The sequence below is a fragment of the Schistocerca nitens genome, chromosome 9 (genome assembly GCF_023898315.1).
Source record: "Schistocerca nitens isolate TAMUIC-IGC-003100 chromosome 9, iqSchNite1.1, whole genome shotgun sequence".
Lineage (NCBI taxonomy): Eukaryota > Metazoa > Arthropoda > Insecta > Orthoptera > Acrididae > Schistocerca > Schistocerca nitens.
The window spans coordinates 413,662,889-413,684,552 of record NC_064622.1 but is presented as its reverse complement, the minus strand read 5'-3'; the positions used below and the strand labels follow the sequence as shown (position 1 = coordinate 413,684,552).

Below are 21,664 nucleotides of genomic sequence, written 5' to 3'. Positions count from 1 at the left end.
AATGTTCTTCACCCACATGAATATGCAATTAAGTATTTTCATTGACGATGCCTGAAATTTACTTTGTGCACCAATACATTTATAAGGCTTTGAGGTTACAATCTACATATGTATAACTTAGCTGCATTATATCATATTTTATATATCATTTGACAATGACTCAGAAGACAAAACAAGGCTGTAGTAAATTTGTAATTTTCACTGCCAGCAGAATCAGGTATCTAACTTCAACACATTCCAAGTGACTGTGAAAACCATTGTAAAGAAACTATGAATTTACATCATTGTCTATGAACTATGTAAAATGTAAATAGACCTGTATTACTGTTCAAGAAGATCTAGTCATCTCTCCATACACATATATGTACAGGAAAGATATATACCACAATACTGTATGATTGCAGAACACAAAAATCTACAGTATATATTGTGAAAACTGATGAGCTGCAGGGCACATTTGCTTTACATTTATGCAGACAAGGACCTGTACAATAACAGTCAACAGCAGTACTGATTTTTCTTCTCCTTATCTCCAAATATGAGCATCTTTATCTGTGGCACTGGATAAGGTTCATACTAATCTTTGAATAGTTTAGTTCTCCCCTTCTCTTTTTGTGAGAAGAAGAATCCCCTCATTCATTTCAGTCTTGTTTTTGTGCCTGTCAAGCACTCAATGCCTCAATTGTAACATGTGTGTTTACCTTTATTCTTTCCATTATTTGTACTCCACCCATGACTTTCCTGTGTCATACTAACTTTTCCATACAGCAAAATGTTCGAAATCCTCAGGAAGATAGATGTAAGCTATGGGGGAAGGCAGGTAATATGAAATGTACAAGAATGAGGAGGGAAAAATATGATTGGAAGACCAAGAATGAAGTGACTAGATTAGATAGAGTGTAAGACAGTGAAGTAGTCTTTTGCACCTACTGCATAGGAAATACAAGAAAGATTTGGGAGTGGAATTAGAATTCAGGGTGAAAGGATATCAATGATAAGACTGAAGTGTGACATTGCTGTTCTCTGTGAAAGCAAGGAAGAACTGCAACACCTGCTGAATAGTATGAACAATCTAATAAGTACACACTACGGGTAGAGAGTAAATAAAAGAAAAACAAAAATGAGGTGCATCAGAAATGAGATTAATAATAAACTTAACATCAAAACTGAGGAACATGAAGTAAATGAAGTGAAGAAATTCCAGTACCAGGGAAGCAAAATAACATATGCTGGATGAAGCTCAGGAAAAAGAGTGCTTTCCTGGCCAGAAAAGTCTGCTAATATCAAATATTATCCTCAATTTTACAAACAAATTTCTGAGAATGTACATTTGGAGTGCAAAATTATTTGTAAGTGAATCATAAATAAGTGAATCATGAACTTTGGGAAAACTGGAGAAAAAGAGAATAGAAGCAACTGAGATATGGAACTAAAGGAGGATGTTGAAAATTAGAGACCGATAAGCTAAGAAATGAGGTGGTTTTCTGCAGAATTAGCGAGCAGAGAAACATACGGAAGCTTTCACAAGACATAGGAACAGGATAATAAGGCACGTTAAGACATCAAGGAATATGTGTTTATGTATTAATACATTACATTTATCCTTTGGACTAGTTTGAACATAGCAATCTGTTTTTCAGGAACTATTCTATTCCTGTTGCCATTATAGCTACACTACAGAAATAGTAAGATGAAATATTTGATTTAAAGATGGATTTCATATTTTTCTATTTGTTCTCACATCTTTATCCAGCATTCATGGATTTTTGTGTGTATTTTTGGTTTAGTGGTAACTAGGGTATCTGTCACCATCTTCATTTTACAATTTATACCCTTTTCAGACTCTAACCAGATTACAGTATCATCAGTAATTCTAATGTACTTCTTTACTATAAATTGCTAGCTTACTTGTGCTAATTTCCACTGGGTCAGTTGCATTTTTCAGAGACTACTTAAAAAAAGTCTCCTACCATTAAAGACAGAAACACTCTGTGGTGTATCAATCATCAACATGTATAGTATGCTGCACAAATAATTCAGGGTAATTACCCACACCTTCATATGATCTACTTGTGTAATGACTCCAACACAAAATACATGTAAAATAGTTATCACCCTCAATGGACAACTGGCATATTAGCTGAAAATGAATTTTTAGTGACATGTTTCCTGAATGCAGGGCACATCACTATATTATTGCAATGTGGACTTTTCTACTGTTGTCAATTACTTTCCAGTTCTGGAAAAAAATGCTCATTCGCTAAAAATGGAGTATCCAGTATGGAATTTAACAATATTATGAAAAGGAAAACTGCTACTTATCATATAGTGGAGGTACTGAGTTGCAGATAGGTCCAAAAAAGGACTATCACAAATAAAGCTTTTGGCCTTACTGGCCTTTGTCAACTCACCCAGACATGTGTGTCTGTCGTCTATTTTTGATGAAGGCCTTACTGGCTGAAAGCTTTATTTGTGACAGTCTTTTTGTTGTGCCAATTTGTGACTCAGCACCCCCGCTATATGGTGAGTAGCAACTTTCCTTTTCATAATATTGTTACAGTATTTTTAATAATTAGAAAAATGTACTCACACAAGTGGCAGAAGGAAAACACACATATGAAAGATATTATGTATGTTAATTAACAATAAGCAATACATTGCTTTTCATTTACTATAATGTTGTTCTACCTTGAACCAATGGAAGAATCAGATAACATTAAACTTTTCATTTCAGTTTCCCTTTAATCCACATTTTTTGTCACTATGCCCCTCTGGACTGAAAGTACAATATTTGATCTACTAAACTCTCTGATATCTTCGTTCTCATCTTTGACTCACATTATACATGGCTCTTGGCAAAAAGTGAGTCCTTTTAAACATGTCCCCCCTTCCATTCATCCCATTCAAACCCTCTTCCCTCCTGGAAGTCTGAAAGTTAGGCTTAGTATTGTCTACTGTTGTGTTTCTATGAATTTCACACCTGGAGGTAAATAATTGCCAGCCATTTTGTCTTCTTTCAGAATTTCGACTTGGTAATGCCACTTTTCAAGTCTCATAATAATGGAGACTTGGGAAAATGTATTACTTAATTTCAAAGAAACTGAATTTTTAATGACCTTATTGCTAAGAAAATTGACTATTTGTGCTTCTGCTGATATTCTAGGTGTTCATATTCACTTCCTGATACTTCAGCAATTAAACGAACAGTAATATCTTCTTTCTATAATTACACATAATCAGTTCAAAATCCCATTACTACTGGAATTATAATTTAATTTAGTAGATTAAATTTTAATACAACTCACCAGCACCATCACTAACAGTCTTGCTACGTGCTCGGAAACTGCTAGGAGTTTCTTGGGAACCACTTTCACCAGTTCGATCAAGATTGTCATAGTCAATGTTGCCAGCCGAGTGTCGCTGAAGGCCCTTTGGTGGTTTCTTTGGCTTTCCCAAAGTGTGTGATCCCTGCAGAATTACTACACCCTTGCTAGATGTTGCCTGTTGCTGTTGCTGCTGCTGCTGTTGCTGTTGTTGCTGCTGCTGCTGTTGTTGTTGCTGCTGCTGCTGTTGATGATGTTGCTGTTGCTGCTGATGTTGCTGCTGTTGATGACTGTCTCCACCAGAAGACCCACTGCCTCCAGTTCCACTCATACTGTTAGAAGCAGCACTACCTGCTGGAACCTTAGTGGCTGTACCACTGCTGGGTGTTGCTGATGTTGAAGCAGATGACACTAGAGCCCCAGATCCTGATCCTGGCTTCGTTGCAGGGATGCTCATATTACGAACACTCTCACGAATTATTTGGCGAATAGTTTTCAGGAACGCATTTCTGAAGTCTGCCGTGCTATAAAAGTAAGAGAAATGTTGAGAAATTAAATTTGGTTACTCAGTATACAAGGTGTCCACATGAAACTACAGACTTTTACACTTTGACAAGTTATTCAAGAAGTAAAAAAGAGTTTCCTTGTAAAACATCTGTAATCCAAGTAAGGAAAACTCCTATAATTAAGGGAGATATAACAGGAAAACAGGACGGGAGTGAAATCAATAACACAGTAATTCATATAAAAATGACAGATGAAATGTAATAGCTGAGTATGAACTAGATGAAGAGAAAAGATTATTATGCTGTGAAATGCAGACTGCAAAAAAGAACTAGTAGAGAGGTGGGTACTTTAAAGTTTAGACATTTCAGATGATGCCAAAGGCATGGGGGATAAGATACAAGACAACTGCTTGCATAGCAACAAGAAGAAAACTATGACAGAAAGTTGCAATAATCAACAAAGAAGGAGAAAGAAATTAATAAACACCAGTAAAGTAATATTTTTTAAAAAAAGTTCAATCTTGTGTAATTTTGTGTAGGAAGGGCACTGCTATTAGGGAAAGAAGATCAATGGAGCACAAATAGCTTTAGCAAATAAATGATTGATATGATGGCATTTCTCTTATAACTGGGACTTTCAGCAACAGTCCTTTGAGGATGATGTCAAAGGACACACAGGTTGAGAGGAAAAAGAAATGAGACTGATGTTTAAAGAGTACGAAGATAAGCAAATGAATGGAATTCATCATAGGAAGGAGAGGAGAGCCTTAAGGCAGAAGGCAGACATCAGTGGGCCCAAATAATAATAATAATAATAATAATAATAATAATAATAATAAAACAGTTGAGCTGATAAATTATTTATGGAATTATCTACATTGATATTCTGTGAACCACTGTGAAATGTGTGACAGAAGGTACTTCCCATTGTACCAAATATATGGTTTCTCCTCATTCAAATTGCATGTGGAGTGTGGGAAGAAACATTACTCACATACTTCTCTCCACTCTGTAATTACATCAAATGAATTCACAATTGCAAATAAGGACTACCATCAGCTATAAAATGGAATGACGACATTGAAAATTTGTGCTGGACTGGGACTCTAACCTGTATTTCCCACTTATAGCCAGCAGTCCCCTAACCATTTGGCTATCCATGCATGACACCACGGCCAGATCCAAACTTCCACATGCTGTCAACCATGCATCTACAACCTGTACTCATACATCCCTTATGTATCTTCCCATACAGGTCAGATGTTGTACTTGAAAGTCGCTTGTCTGCTATCGGCAAATAAATGCGATATTGCAGTGCTTGTGTTATTCTGATTATGATGCCTGCATGTCCAAAGGAACAGGCACTGCGGTGACCACAGCCGTTACAAAACACATCAAATGAATTCGCATTTGCGAATGAGGGCTGCCATTAGCTGTAGAATGGAATGGCGACAACGAAAGTTTGTGCCGGACTGGGACTCGAACCCATAAAAGCTGTGGTCACCACAGTGCCTGTTCCTTTTGACATGACTGCATGGAACTTTGCATCATAATCAGAATAACACAGGCACTGCAATATCGTATTTATCTGCTGATATCAGGAAAGCGACTTTCAAGTATAATGTCTGACCTGTACGGGAATATACATAATGGATGTACAAGTATAGATCTTAGACACATGGTTGATGACATATGGAAGTTTGGGTCTGGCCATAGGTCATGCATGGATAGCCAATGGGTAAGGCGACTGCATGTGATAAGTGGGAAATCCGGGTTCAAGTCCCAGTCCGGCACAAATTTTCATTGCTGTCATACCATCCTACAGGTGATGGTAGTCCTTATTTGCAATTGCAAATTCATTTGATGTGGTTCATAATGGCTGCAGTCGCCACATTGCCTGGCATGTCCAAAGGAACTTTGCATCGTAATCAGAATAACACAGGGACTGCAATATTATGTTCTGTAATTAGTTAAATCTTGGCTTCTTGGTCTCTATGGGAGCAACACATGGGGGACTGTAGTATTATCTTATGTTTATGACTTAATAATGGATATTGTAACTTTTTAACTAGGCTTTCATGGGATAGCTGGCATCTCTCTTCAAGTTTCTGCCAGTCCAAATATGACAGTATTTCTGTGACACTCTCCCATGAGTCAAACAAACTGTGAGCACTTGTGCTGCCCTTCTTTGTATACATTCAATACTCATGTTGGTGCTATTTACTATGGGTCCCACATATCTGAGAAAGTATTGAGGATGGGTCACAATTTCCTTTGTAGGCTGATTGTTTCATTTGCAAAATACTGGGAAAATGCAAAGTGTGTCAACTGCTTTGCCTGCAATTATGACTATGCAATCATTCCATTTATTGTCCTCACAAACTGTTACATCTAAGTATTTACTGAGATGAATAACTGCAAGCATGATTGGCTGATATTGTAGTAATTGCATTTTATGAACTGGACAATTTTATGTAATTGAGGAGTCTTTTTGGATAGTACTTCTTTATAGATAACTGCACCACTACAAAAAAAGTCTGAAGTTATTAATAATACTGTTTGCCATCAAATTCGATGGTTACTTCCCCACAGTGGCAGCAAACACCTTACCCAGTAATAAACAACCAAATACAGATGCATTAAATCTGCTTGTGCAGAAACTGCATGCACTGCCAACAGACATTATTTTTAAAAATACAGGCTCTAGAGCAATTACAGAATTCATCAGATTGCTAAAAAGTTGTAAGTCTGGCTCCCAGGGTTATCTTTCCAGCAGAATATTGAGCCTGCCACATCAAGAAATGTGTGAGCCACAGTTACAGCCAGCATTAGCTAGTGGAGCTCGGCATCAACTGATTTACCATTAGGCAAAATTTTGGCAATAGTGTAACGCACACAGGTGTGCACGAGACAAAGCAAAGAACAGTGTGAGCTGAGCAACGGACCAGTATACGCATGTCTCCAGGTGTATGATCCTGCTTGTCGCAGGCCACATGGTTTGAGCTCACCCCAATGCATACGCGATTATGTAGATAGCACTCTCTATTCATCCTTCTCATTACATCATGACTGCCACAAAGTACACAGCAACATGCATTTATTCTGCATTCATTCTGTGTATAGTTATTTCCGAGTAAATTATTATGTTGGAGATGAGCCTCTGTAATGAGGAAAAGCTCAAAATAATATTTGAGCTTTTCCTCATTACAGAGGAATATTATGAAATATTTATATATTTTCTTCCAGAATAGAAAACACACACACACACACACACACACACACACACACACACACAAACACACACACACATAGAGGGAAACATTCCACATGGGAAAAATATATCCAAAAACAAAGAAGATGTGACTTACAAAACGAAAGGTCTATCAACCTGCCAGCGCTTTCGTTTGGTAAGTCACATCTTCTTTGTATATATATATATATCTAAAAACACAGATGATGTGACTTACCGAATAAAAGTGCTGGCAGGTCGATAGACACACAAACAAACACAAACATACACACGAAATTCAAGCTTTCGCAACAAACTGTTGCCTCATCAGGAAAGAGGGAAGGAGAGGGAAAGACGAAAGGATGTGGGTTTTAAGGGAGAGGGTAAGGAGTCATTCCAATCCCGGGAGCGGAAAGACTTACCTTAGGGGGGAAAAAGGACAGGTATACACTCTCACACACACACATATCCATCCGCACATACACAGACACAAGCAGACATTTTTAAAGGCAAATAGTTTGGGCAGAGATGTCAGTCGAGGCGGAAGTACAGAGGCAAAGATGTTGTTGAAATTGAAATTTGCCGCCGCTCATACCTCACCTGTCTTTCAACAACATCTTTGCCACTGTACTTCCACCTCAACTGACATCTCTGCCCAAACTCTTTGCCTTTACAAATGTCTGCTTGTGTCTGTGTATGTGCGGATGGATATGTGTGTGTGCGCGAGTGTATACCTGTCCTTTTTTCCCCCTAAGGTAAGTCTTTCCGCTCCCGGGATTGGAATGACTCCTTACCCTCTCCCTTAAAACCCACATCCTTTCGTCTTTCCCTCTCCTTCCCTCTTTCCTGATGAGGCAACAGTTTGTTGCGAAAGCTTGAATTTCGTGTGTATGTTTGTGTGTCTATCGACCCGCCAGCACTTTCGTTCGGTAAGTCACATCATCTGTGTTTTTAGATATATTTTTCCCACGTGGAATGTTTCACTCTAATACATATATATATATATATATATATATATATATATATATATATATATATATATATATATATATATATATATATATATAGAAGGAAACATTCCACGTGGGAAAAAATATATCTAAAAACAAAGATGATGTGACTTACCAAACGAAAGAGGGGGCCATCCTGTAACCCATGGCTGTTCCCTTTAATTGTTGGTATGTCTGGCCTTCAAAAGTGAAGAAGTTGTGGGTACGCCAACCTATTCATGGGTCGCCTAGAGGAAGCCTTCTTGGTTACCCAGGCCTGCCAACCCAAAGTTTGGTACAGATTTATTGATGACATCTTCATGATCTGGACTCACAGTGAAGAAGAACTCCAGAATTTCCTCTCCAACCTCAACTCCTTTGGTTCCATCAGATTCACCTGGTCCTACTCCAAATCCCACGCCACTTTCCTTGATGTTGACCTCCATCTGTCCAATGGCCAGCTTCACACGTCGGTCCACATCAAACCCACCAACAAGCAACAGTACCTGCATTATGACAGCTGCCACCCATTCCACATCAAACGGTCCCTTCCCTACAGCCTAGGTCTTCATGGCAAACGAATCTGCTCCAGTCCGGAATCCCTGAACCATTACACCAACAACCTGACAACAGCTTTTGCATCCCGTAACTACCCTCCCGACCTGGTACAGAAGCAAATAACCAGAGCCACTTCCTCATCCCCTCAAACCCAGAACTTCCCACAGAAGAACCACAAAAGTGCCCCACTTGTGATAGGATACTTTCCGGGACTGGACCAGACTCTGAATGTGGCTCTCCAGCAGGGATACGACTTCCTCAAATCCTGCCCTGAAATGAGATCCATCCTTCATGAAATCCTCCCCACTCCACCAAGAGTGTCTTTCCGCCGTCCACCTAACCTTCGTAACCTGTTAGTTCATCCCTATGAAATCCCCAAACCACCTTCCCTACCCTCTGGCTCCTATCCTTGTAACCACTCCCGGTGTAAAACCTGTCCCATGCACCCTCCCACCACCACCTACTCCAGTCCTGTAACCCGGAAGGTGTACACGATCAAAGGCAGAGCCACGTGTGAGAGCACCCACGTGATTTACCAACTGACCTGCCTACACTGTGATGCATTCTATGTGGGAATGACCAGCAACAAACTGTCCATTCACGTGAATGGACACAGGCAGACAGTGTTTGTTGGTAATGAGGATCACCCTGTGGCTAAACATGCCTTGGTGCACGGCCAGCACATCTTGGCACAGTGTTACACCGTCCAGGTTATCTGGATACTTCCCACCAACACCAACCTATCCGAACTCCAGAGATGGGAACTTGCTCTTCAATATATCCTCTCTTCCCGTTACCCACCAGGCCTCAATCTCCGCTAATTTCAAGTTGCCGACACTCATACCTGTCATTCAACAACATCTTTGCCTCTGCACTTCCGCCTCGACTGACATCTTTGCCCAAACTCTTTGTCTTTAAATATGTCTGCTTGTGTCTGTATATCTGTGGATGGATATGTGTGTGTGTGCGAGTGTATACCCATCTTTTTTTCCCCCTAAGGTAAGTCTTTCCGCTCCCGGGATTGGAATGACTCCTTACCCTCTCCCTTAAAACCAACATCCTTTCGTCTTTCCCTCTCCCTCCCTCTTTCCTGATGAGGCAACAGTTTGTTGCGAAAGCTTGAATTTTGTGTGTATGTTTGTGTTTGTTTGTGTGTCTGTCGACCTGCCAGCACTTTCATTTGGTAAGTCACATCATCTTTGTTTTTAGATATATTTTTCCTATGTGGAATGTTTCCCACTATTATATCTTTGTCTTTAAATATGTCTGGTTGTGTCTGTATTTTTTTGGATGGATATGTGTGTGTGTGCGAGTGTATACCCGTCCTTTTTTCCCCCTAAGGTAAGTCTTTCCGCTCCCGGGATTGGAATGACTCCTTACCCTCTCCCGTAAAACCCACATCCTTTCGTCTTTCCCTCCCCTTCCCTCTTTCCTGATGAGGCAACAGTTTGTTGCGAAAGCTTGAATTTTGTGTGTATGTTTGTGTTTGTTTGTGTGTCTATCGACGTGCCAGCGCTTTCGTTTGGTAAGTCACATCATCTTTGTTTATATAAACACAGATGATGTCTGCTTGTGTCTGTGTATGTGCGGATGGATATGTGTGTGTGTGCGAGTGTATACCTGTCCTTTTTTCCCCCTAAGGTAAGTCTTTCCACTACTGGGATTGGAATGACTCCTTACCCTCTCCCTTAAAACCCACATCCTTTCGTCTTTCCCTCTCCTTCCCTCTTTCCTGATGAGGCAACAGTTTGTTGCGAAAGCTTGAATTTTGTGTGTATGTTTGAGTTTATATATATATATATATATATATATATATATATATATATATATATATATATATATATATATATATATTTCCTACGTGGAATGTTTCCCTCTATTATAACCATATCATTAATTTGAATCCAACAATTACGTTTGTTATTGTCGCTGTTGCATTCCGAAATCTTTCCTTTCTCTTTCTGTTTTTACCAGTAGTCTCACTTTGTATTCACCTTCCCCTTTTTACCGTAATCTACTATACAATTTTATCCCGCCTATATATACTCAATAATACGTAACCCACTTCCAAACCATAACAAAAAAAATTTTATTTTCCGCTTTCAACACTACCGCTGCTATAAAATCCACCGTTTCTAGTTCAATAACAGCTGCTTTCACGTATAAAACAACCATTTCGGCTAGTTCTAATAACTTTCACTATATTTCCACTTCCGTTTTTCGCACATCACTGATCATTTTTAGCCGCTCCCCACAGGTTTTAACGTCATTATTTCTTCGCCATTCACCACAACACCACTCCTTTTAATACAATTACACGTTTTTTCGAAATTTTCCCGAATTTCTCCGTCGTTTAACATTTTTTAGTGGCAACACAACCATCTAACCTTTATGCACATCGCTGTCTACCAACCCAAGTTCACCACAGGATCAACTTAACCAACACTTTTTCGCCTTTTTCCATACCAGATCTCCAGTTGCTTTCTAGTTCACCTTTATCTCTCCCCATATATTTTTATCTTTCATTTTCATTTCAACCTCATGTTACACTTTCCACCTTCTAATACCTTGTCACCCTCACAACACCCCCACAACCACCCCATTAAGTTTTATGTACATTCCCTCCGCAAACATGCCTTCACCCTAGCCAGATTATGCTCGCATATTTTGTTTTCTCAGGCTTGTCTGACATTTGGCATAACCTCCAAAGGCCTCACACTTAAAGTTCCCATCTCTGGCTGCAACCCTTCTTTCCATCAGTCCCTATACCAGTTCCAAACTGAACAATCCATTGCCCTCACCCACCTAATCCTTCACCTACACATCAACTCAGCCAATGAACACACCCGTCAACTCCTATCCTTAATAAAAGTCCTCAATCTTTCCTCTCCCACATCCACACCGGCTATTCAGAGCATCCTCCTACAGGCCAACCGCAAATTAGAACAGCATGCCACCCTTCACCTCAAAAAACTATCCAATCTCCTGGTTTCCCACCTCCGGAAAGGCAACTCACTCACCCTTGGTCTTTAAATATGTCTGCTTGTGTCTGTATATGTGTGGATGGATATGTGTGTGTGTGCGCGAGTGTATACCCATCCTTTTTTCCCCCTAAGGTAAGTCTTTCCGCTCCCGGGATTGGAATGACTCCTTACCCACTCCCTTAAAACCCACATCCTTTCATCTTTCGCTCTCCTTCCCTCTTTCCTGATGAGGCAACAGTTTGTTGCGAAAGCTTGAATTCTGTGTGTATGTTTGTGTTTGTTTGTGTGTCTGTCGACCTGCCAGCACTTTCATTTGGTAAGTCACATCATCTTTGTTTTTAGATATATTTTTCCTACGTTCCTACGTGGAATGTTTCCTGTGTGTGTGTTTTCTATTCTGGAAGAAAGACTTTTTGTCTGAAATGTTAAATGTGTAGCAGTCTTTTTATTGTTCATATCTGCAACTCAGCTCTTCTTCCTTGTGGTGAGTAGCAATCTATACTTTTCATAATATTGTTGTTATTCCATTCTGGATTTTCCACTGTTAGTATATTGATACGATTACCCGTATGCTATCTGGGTAATCAATGAATGACTCAGGGCACATGTCCTGACAGAATTAAATATGCTGAAGTAACACCTGACTACCTCTTCCTCCACACTTATATCACTCCTTCTGTCCTTATTAACAGTGCTTAAGAAAGTGGTCTATGGTAGAATACTGACTCACTTAACTGAGCAAAACATTTTAATTGGATCTCAATTTGGCTTTGACAAAGGGTTCCACATACAAGAGCACTGTACGACCTCACATATGAAGGGCTAGCAGAGCTATAAAAGAAACTTTTTCCTGTTGGTATATTATGTGACTGTCAAAGCCTTTGTTTCTGTGGATCACAAAATTCTACTTAGCAAACTAAAGTGTTATGCTACATGGCATTCTTGTTGCATGGATGTAATTTTACCTCCACAACAGCAGAAAGCGGGTTTTATTAACATTATCTCAGGTATGAAAATAGATTCAAAATGGGAGAACATAACATATTAATGACAGTGAGGTCCCCTTTCAGGTAGAAAGATGACATATCAATTAATGAAGTAGTGTATTAACAACTTGAGACACCTCTGCTGTCCACAACCATTATGGCTAATGTATTTTAGTTACATGTCTCTAATGACCTGATTATCAATGGAGAATTAAACCCTATTGTTAATTTATTCCTTTTCTTTTAAACAGAAAATCACAATCAACGGTAGCTTTCCATGAAGGCCACGTACAAGTTATTTATGCAGTTTGGCTCACATCACTATTATTTGTGGAGTAGATGCTTTCACATCCTACAGTATTATAATTCAGGATGATGTCACATGATCTCATCTTGCATTTATTTTTCAGTTTTAAATGATTTATGCCAAGTGTTCCCCTTTCTTTCTTTCTATTTTGAGCAGGGTCAATCTTTTTCCTTGTTAAAGAAGGAACCTGGTGGAAACATACAATTTAAAAACATTAGTCATATTTATCCACACAAGTTTATCTTTGACTTGTTTGCCAAGAGCTGTCATTGACTCTGTTCATTGCTCCCTCGTACTAAAAAATGGCTTGGCTGTGTGCTCCTTACTGTCTGCACAGAAATGGATATCATGGCTACAGCTCTCATGCCTGGTCAAGTGCTGGTTTTACTACATGGCCAAAACATCATAGAATGCAAAATGAAATGAGACAAAATAACAGCCAGTGCAGGAAACTAATTTATTTCAAGAAGTTTATCATGACCCTGGACCATGTTGTAACTAAAAAAAATATAAGCCTAGGTTGAGCCTGTAATCATTAGTGACTGGACTAAACCATTAGCAACTTGTTAGAGCTATGTAATGATTTCAAGGGAACAATAAAGCTAAAGGGCACAAACGCTATTGACAAAACTACCCCATTATTTGTCAATATGATCTGCTTTCTGAGTTGATGGGTGTAAATACGTTTCAAAGACAGAACTTTCACTGCTTGCTGAGGTGTCAAACCAAGTCATGGTAATCAACACTTCAGCTGGAATGTATCATTGCAAAAAACTATCATTCAGAGAGGTTAGTGCATCTGTGAATTTCTCGAGGTATACCACATTTGCAACCTTCTCTAACACAATTGTTACTGGTGTTAATCGACAAGACCACTTGAACATCCTCGAGGTATTTTCTCTTGCTTCCAAGAAGCAGGCCTTGAGTTTAACTTAAACAAGAATTAAATTCTCCGAGAACAAACTGAGTATACAGAATACATCTTGCAGTGCAACAGGCACATCAAATGTCAATTTTTCCATTATTGAAACACTGTTGAAACCTAGTAATGCAACTGAGTTCCAAGCTTCTTGTATTTCTAAGACTACTGACACCAAGTATTCACTGAACAAACCTCATTTTGACATGTTACTGAACACCAGATCAAGGCAATTAAAGGAAAGGCAAGGCAAAAGTCACATTCAGTTCCATATTTAGCAGACTACACTCTGGGCAAACCTTTGGTATTAGTAATTCAAGCCTCTCACTAAGTCTTCAGCATAGTGTTGAAACATACAAATCCTGATGGTATGGAGAAACATAGTGAAGGCTACAGTGTTCACACAGTAGACCTTGCTTCAGGCCAAAAGCAATTATTCACAAGCTGAAAAATGAGGCTTCAGTGTTCGTTACCTGCTTGAAAGATTTCATGTCTACTTGTCTGGTACGAAGTTCAATTTAATAACAGATCTCAATTAACCAGTCATAAATATGCACTCTACTGCAACCAATGATCAAACACTTGCCTATGTCTTCACAGTCATCTTTCCTGGCAGTAGCTAACAGTATATGTAATGACAGTTCCATCTTGTGTTTAGAATAATTTGACTTCTACTGCGCTGATAACCTCAGAGTTGATTGCCCGTAAACTCCTCTTCTTCCTTCTACTGCCTTACATAGCCAAAGAAATCGAAATGCACAGTGCTTACTGTGTGCTTTAAATGCTAGGATGATGAAGGTAGTCAGCAAACTATGCCAAAGGCAACACTTAAAGTTCTAGTTGTTGTTCTGGTCTTTAGTCCAAAGACTGGTTTGATGCTGCTCTTCATACTACTCTATCTTATGCAAGGCTTTTTATCTGCCAATAACTACTGCAATGTACATCCTTATCAATCTAATTACTGTATTCATATCTTGGCCCCTCCTTAGGGCTTTTATCCCACACACTTCCCTCAAATACTAAACTTGTGATTCCTTTATGTCCCAGAATGTGTCCTATTCACTGATAACTTCTTTTAGTCAAGTTGTGCCACAAATTTCTTTCCTCCCCAATTCTATTCAGTACCTCGTCATTAATTACACAACCTACCCATCTAATCTTCAGCATTCTTCTGTTGCACCATATTTCAAATGCTTTCATTCTCTTCTTATGTAGACTGCTTATCATCCATGACTACACTCCATTCCTATATCTCTCTGGAATCCAAACTGGCTTCACCAGTTTTTGATGGTATTGTAGAATATATAAAGGGTCACACCCAAAGATGGCTAAATTCCAGCAGAATTGTTGCAAAGGATGGAACCCACCTCACACAGGTATCTGAAACATGACACTTGGTTCTGCACAGGTGCCCCAATCTGGGTGTGGTCTTGTGTCACAACAAGGACCTTTAACATTTCCACCACAAGCACACTAAATTGGTCAAAGTTTGAGCTATCGACAAGTCACTTCAGTCTACAGTTTACCAGGCCCAGACAATGCAAACTGGATACCCTAAATTCCAATCCTGGCCACATAGGCTAAGTGCTTATAACAGATAACACTGCCAGTCTTATGAAGTGGGCAGCATCTCAAAACTTTACTGTGAACCAAGCAGACTGCTTGTGCTTTCATCACACTGCAGCAGGTGTAAATTGGGGTGTTTCAAGTTCTATGTGCTTATTCCATGAGGAATAGAGTAATATTCAGGGATGCTGGTGTCATCAGAGCCCAAGGAAACAGCACAGTTATGTAGGGAGCCACTGCAGTATGCATGCTACAGCTGGCAGTCCTAGGGTTCTTGAAAAATCACATAGCCCACGTCCACATCTATGGTAATTGCATACTGGCTGAAGCAGTGCTTTTTACTTTGTTTTATTTATGGTCATCGAAGTTAAGCACTGTTGGGCTGGGCTAGCACTTGGATGGGTGACCATCCGGGTTTGCCAAGTGCTGTTAGCAAGTCGGATGCATTCAGCAGCTGTGAGGCCAATTGAGTAACTACATGACTGAGAAGTAATGTCTCTGGTCACAAAGAACGACAACAGCTGGAAGTGCAGTGTGCTGGCCACATGCCCTTCCATATCCACATCCAGTGACACCTACTGGCTGAGGATCACAGGGCAATTGGTCGGTACTGTTGGGCCTTCTGAGGCCTGTTCAGAGTTACTCATGGTACTGACATCTGTTACCACTGATGTTCTTCCAACTAGTTCCTTCCACAATGACCTATGCTACATGCTTGTGTAATTTAACACACAGAAATAGTTCACAATGTCAGTTTGTGTCTATTAACATATCTGTTGGTTCATTTCACACTCATAAATGTTTCCCTTCGCACTGCAATCTATAGAAAAAATGAATATAAACTGTATGACAAAAATGTGAAGCATATGGAAGACAATGTCAATATAACTTTGTGTATGTCACACCATTGGCAAGTACGTAAACAATTAATGTTGCAATTCTCTGTGACAGGTAGGAGCAGCCACCAGAGAGCATTAGTGTCATTCATTTTTACTGTCACTAACAGGCCAGTAGAGTGTGTAAAGGGTGTGAACAATGTCAGATGTTGAGTAACCAGTGTGAAGTACACAGAGATTCTGTGTACGCATGCGAGACATCATTATCAGCACCTTACAGAGTTTGGGAGCAGTATCATTGTGAGTCTGCATTTGGCTGCCTGGCTGAATCACGAAATATACAGATTTGTCTGGCAATCAGACACGACAGCAGCCTGATGCTGGACTGAATGGGAATGTGGGCAGGCAACCTCATCCTCAAGATTCCAAATGACCACATCTGACCACCACAAGGGAGGACAGTTGTACTGTGTGCCAAGCACATTGTAACCCCTTCACATTTGTGCCTGACATCCTAGAACAAGTAACGGGCTGCTTGCAACTTTCTGTGTCATCCTGCACCATTAGTTGGAGGTAGTAACTGCTGGACAATGGAATTAATCTCCCACACATAGGGTGCTATTAACACTACAACACAAATGGCTGCATCTGAAGTGGTATTGTGACAGGAAAGGATGTACTGCTGACGAATGGGGTTGCATTGTGTTCAGTGATGAATTACGATTCTGTGCTACCCTAGATGACCATCTGATCTTGGAAGAGGTCCTATTCTTTCTATTTTTTGGAGACACACAGCAGTGTTACTCCTGGTGTCATGGTGTAAGGATCCATCAGTTAAGTCTTTAGGTCACAGATGGTAGTGGTTGGAGGAACTCTGATGGATATCACAGACATCTTGCATTTTTCCTCTCATGTGACAGTATTGTGGTGCCATTTTTCAGAAGGACAGTGCTCATCCACACAAGGCACGTGTCTCTATGAACTGTCAGCACGATGCTGAGCTACTTCTGTGACCAGCAAAATACCTCAGATCTGTCCCCAACGGAACATGTGTGGGAGAAGCTTGGACATCAACTCCTTCCCAGTGCCAGGCACAAATGGTGCAACATCATACTAATAAGTGGGCTCATACTCCCAACTATCCAGGATATCAACAACCAGTTACAACATTTGCAGGCTGGCTTGCCTCAGGAAAGGATACAATGGCTTTACGGCACACTTGCCAACTGAGCCAGTGCATGCATTCAGGTCAAAATAGGTGCAACACAGTGCTCATACAGCCAAGTTATTTGTAAATTTGACTCGAATTTGTAATCAATGAAATAACAACACATACCCTCTCAACATGTCAAGTTTCATTTTGTTTCCTCCTCCCCTTCTGGATGTTTCAATTCTTTTGTGAAGAAGTATATGAAGAAATTCACAGGTTAAAAGAATTAGGGGTTCAGTCAAGATATTCTGACACACCCATCAGAGAAAACTGTGCTTGGGGAAACTTGAAGCACAACTTTTCTGTATTACTGTATGTAGATGAAAAATTATTCTGTGCTCAGCTCAGTATGTGACTAGTAACTGAAGAGATCATGTTGGACACAGCAACCTAATAAATGCAAAAAGAGAGATAACAGTCTGTTTGTTTGAAGAAGGTACTTTACTTGGCATAACTGGCCAGTTTTTCCTGCATCTTGGTAGAGTACAGCTATAATATAATAGTAATAACTAGCTGTAAAATTTCTTTGAAGATAGATGTCACATCGGTACAAGATAACACTTGTTACTATACAGTGTATTTATGTTTAAAGTAATTAGTTATGTTACAAATATGGGACAATTCAACTAGAAATCTTTAGGGAAGGTTTTTATTAGTAATGAAGCTGTCAAGATTGATATTAAGGTTACCTGTTAGAAAGAACGTAAACTTTTTCTGATCGCCTTTGTAGTTGTGACCTAAGATGTATAAGTTCCCAGAGGAAATGTGAATCCATGTCCTTTGCTGAACTTGCACGAACTTGTACTTCAGTTACAGGAATAAGAACTTGGTATCGAATTATTTCTACTTCACTGGAACTGCCTTTGCTCGACACTCCCTGTGTACAGCAAACAAAATTCATTAATCACACTATACCTATGATAACAAAATGTTTGTAGTATAATGAAATTTGTAGAATACTGAATTAGAAGTTTTTTAATATATGTTCTGTATTATTAATAGAGGAAAGGATTGATCATGAGTTTAATCACAAGGAATTGTTCAAGTATATACAACAAAAAACTGGTTTGTCTAATATATTACACTCAAATAATTAATGTAATGCTATTTAGAAAGCATTAATATGTATTCTAACCATTAGCTTCTTCTTCTGTCGCAATCGTTCCTTACAGAGGAACACAACTGCTGACTTGAATACAAAGCACATTGCATGGAGTTCAAGGCCTTTCTTTATCTTTCCTAGGAAGTCAGATATGTTCAACCATTCAACACCTCCATAATAAAGAAGATCGCCAGGTGAGAGATCAATTGGCTGAAACATAGACACCACATTTGTTACTTACCAAGTAATTACAATAAAATTTTATTAAGTGTGGAACCTATCCAAGGCTCTCAAATATAAAAGAAACAGTCACTCACAAAAGTAGTAAAATAACAACATCTAAACTATTTTCAGAGATAAAGTTCTTTCTGAAATAAGGAAAGTGGATGGCTCCCAGCATCAGTACTCTTTCATTCCCAATAAAAGGCTATCTGGCTGTAGCAGGCTGAGATAAATTTATACACGTTAGGATTTCGCAGCCAGTATTTACATTGATACTTTTAGGAAAACCAGAATATGAACAATATGGTAATAGTGATATCTTTGCTTTAAGGGATTAAACACTGATGCTAACAATGGTGCTAATGCTAACTTAATCCTTGTACATGACATGGCCACACTGAAAACTCATGAGAGATGGCATTATTGACATTTTCAATTCATTTAAACAGCCTATGCCTGGACACTGCATTTAATAGTAAAAAAGGAGAAACAAATGGAGAGTGCTATCAAATTAACTGTTACTGACTAATCAGGACAGTAAGAAATATATTATCATAAATTCAAATGGCTGTTGATGTTTCTTGGTGCCCTGAACAATACTTTCTGCTGAAATTACTTTTTAGTCAGCACACTGACTGGTAACTATAATTTATTTTCCACCTGATGAACTGGTCACTGATACCAACAATCATTTAACTCATATGAAATGAATTTGTGCAGGTGTGTGGGTGTCAAGTGTAGTAATCTATGCAGACATGATGGAATTGAAATTCTGTGGTGTCAAGCTAGAGGAAAATATAAAGGCACAAAAAATTTCATTCGAAAACACACACTACTTTGTTTCTTTGGAGACAGAAAACAAATGCTGTATGTTGTTGTTGTTGTGGTCTTCAGTCCTGAGACTGGTTTTATGCAGCTTTCCATGCTACTCTATCCTGTGCAAGCTCCTTCATCTCCCAGTACCTACTGCAACTTACATCCTTCTGAATCTGCTTAGTGTATTCATCTCTTGGTCTCCCTCTACGATTTTTACCCTCCACGCTGCCCTCCAATACTAAACTGGTGATCCCTTGATGCCTCAGAACATGTCCTACAAACCGATCCCTTCTTCTAGTCAAGTTGTGCCACAAACTTCTCTTCTCCCCAATACTATTTAATACTTCCTCATTAGTTATGTGAACTACCCATCTAATCTTCAGCATTCTTCTGTAGCACCACATTTTGAAAGCTTCTATTCTCTTCTTGTCCAAACTATTTATTGTCCATGGCTCGCTTCCATACATGGCTACACTCCATACAAATACTTTCAGAAACGACTTCCTGACACTTAAATCTGTACTCGATGTTAACAAATTTCTCTTCTTCAGAAATGCTTTCCTTTCCATTGCCAGTCTACATTTTATATCCTCTCTACTTCGACCATCATCAGTTATTTTGCTCCCCAAATAGCAGAACTCCTTTACTACTTTAAGTGTCTCATTTCCTAATCTAATTCCCTCAGCATCACCCGACTTAATTCGACTACATTACATTATCCTTGTTTTGCTTTTGTTGATGTTCATCTTATATCCTCCTTTCAAGACACTGTCCATTCCGTTCAATTGCTCTTACAAGTCCTTTGCTGTCTCTGACAGAATTACAATATCATCGGCGAACCTTAAAGTTTTTATTTCTTCTCCATGGATTTTAATACCTACTCTGAATTTTTCTTTTGTTTCCTTTACTGCTTGCTCAATATACAGACTGAACAACATCAAGGAGAGGCTACAACCCTGTCTCACTCCCTTCCCAACCACCGCTTCCCTTTCATGCCCATCGACTCTTATAACTGCCATCTGGTTCCTGTACAAATTGTAAATAGCTTTTGAAAGAGAGTATTCCAGTCAACATTGTCAAAAGTTTTCTCTAAGTCTACAAATGCTAGAATGTAGGTTTGCCTTTCCTTAATCTAGCTTCTAAGATAAGTCGTAGGGTCAGTATTGCCTCAAGTGTTCCAATATTTCTACGGAATCCAAACTGATCTTCCCCGAGATCGGCCTCTATTAGTTTTTCCATTTGTCTGTAAAGAATTCGTGTTAGTATTTTGCAGCCGTGACTTATTAAACTAATAGTTTGGTAATTTTCACATCTGTCAACACATGCTTTCTTTGGGATTGGTATTATTATATTCTTCTTGAAGTCTGAGGGTATTTCGCTTGTCTCATACATCTTGCTCACCAGTTGGTAGAGTCTTGTCAGGACTGGCTCTCCCAAGGCTGTCAGTAGTTCTAATGGAATGTTGTCTACTCCCGGGGCCTTGTTTCGACTCAGGTCTTTCAGTGCTCTGTCAAACTCTTCACGCAGTATCGTATCTCCCATTTCATCTTCATCTACATCCTCTTCCATTTCCATAATATTGTCCTCATGTACATCTCCCTTGTATAGACCCTCTATATACTCCTTCTACCTTTCTGCTTTCTCTTCTTTGCTTAGAACTGGGTTTCCATCTGAGGTCTTGATATTCATACAAGTGGCTCTCATTTCTCCACAGGTCTGTTTAATTTTCCTGTAGGCAGTATCTATCTTACCCCTAGTGAGATAAGCCACTACATCCTTACATTTGTCCTCTAGCCATCCCTGCTTAGCCATTTTGCACTTCCTGTCGATCTCATTTTTGAGACGTTTGTATTCCTTTTTGCCTGCTTTATTTACTGCATTTTTATATTTTCTCCTTTTATCAATTAAATTCAATATTTCTTCTGTTACCCAAGGATTTCTACTAGCCCTTGTCTTTTTACCTACTTGATCATCTGCTGCCTTCACCACTTCATCCCTCAAAGCTACCCATTCTTCTTCTACTGTATTTCTTTCCCCAATTCCTGTCAATTGTTCCCTTATGCTCTCCCTGAAACTCTGTGCAACCTCTGGTTTAGTCAGTTTATCCAGGT

The 21,664-nt window shown here is 39.3% G+C and overlaps 1 protein-coding gene across 1 annotated transcript in view; it reads right to left on the bottom strand.

Moving 5' to 3' along the window:
• Nucleotides 1–21,664, bottom strand: part of LOC126203093 (protein still life, isoforms C/SIF type 2) — a 582,152-nt gene that overhangs the window by 16,663 nt on the left and 543,825 nt on the right. Inside the window, exons 15-17 of the mRNA XM_049937336.1 lie at nucleotides 18,549–18,725; nucleotides 18,103–18,290; nucleotides 3,306–3,847 (exon numbers count right to left, since the gene is read on the bottom strand). Of these exons, the coding sequence (XP_049793293.1) occupies nucleotides 3,306–3,847; nucleotides 18,103–18,290; nucleotides 18,549–18,725 (907 nt within the window). The remainder of the gene's footprint in view (nucleotides 1–3,305; nucleotides 3,848–18,102; nucleotides 18,291–18,548; nucleotides 18,726–21,664) is intronic.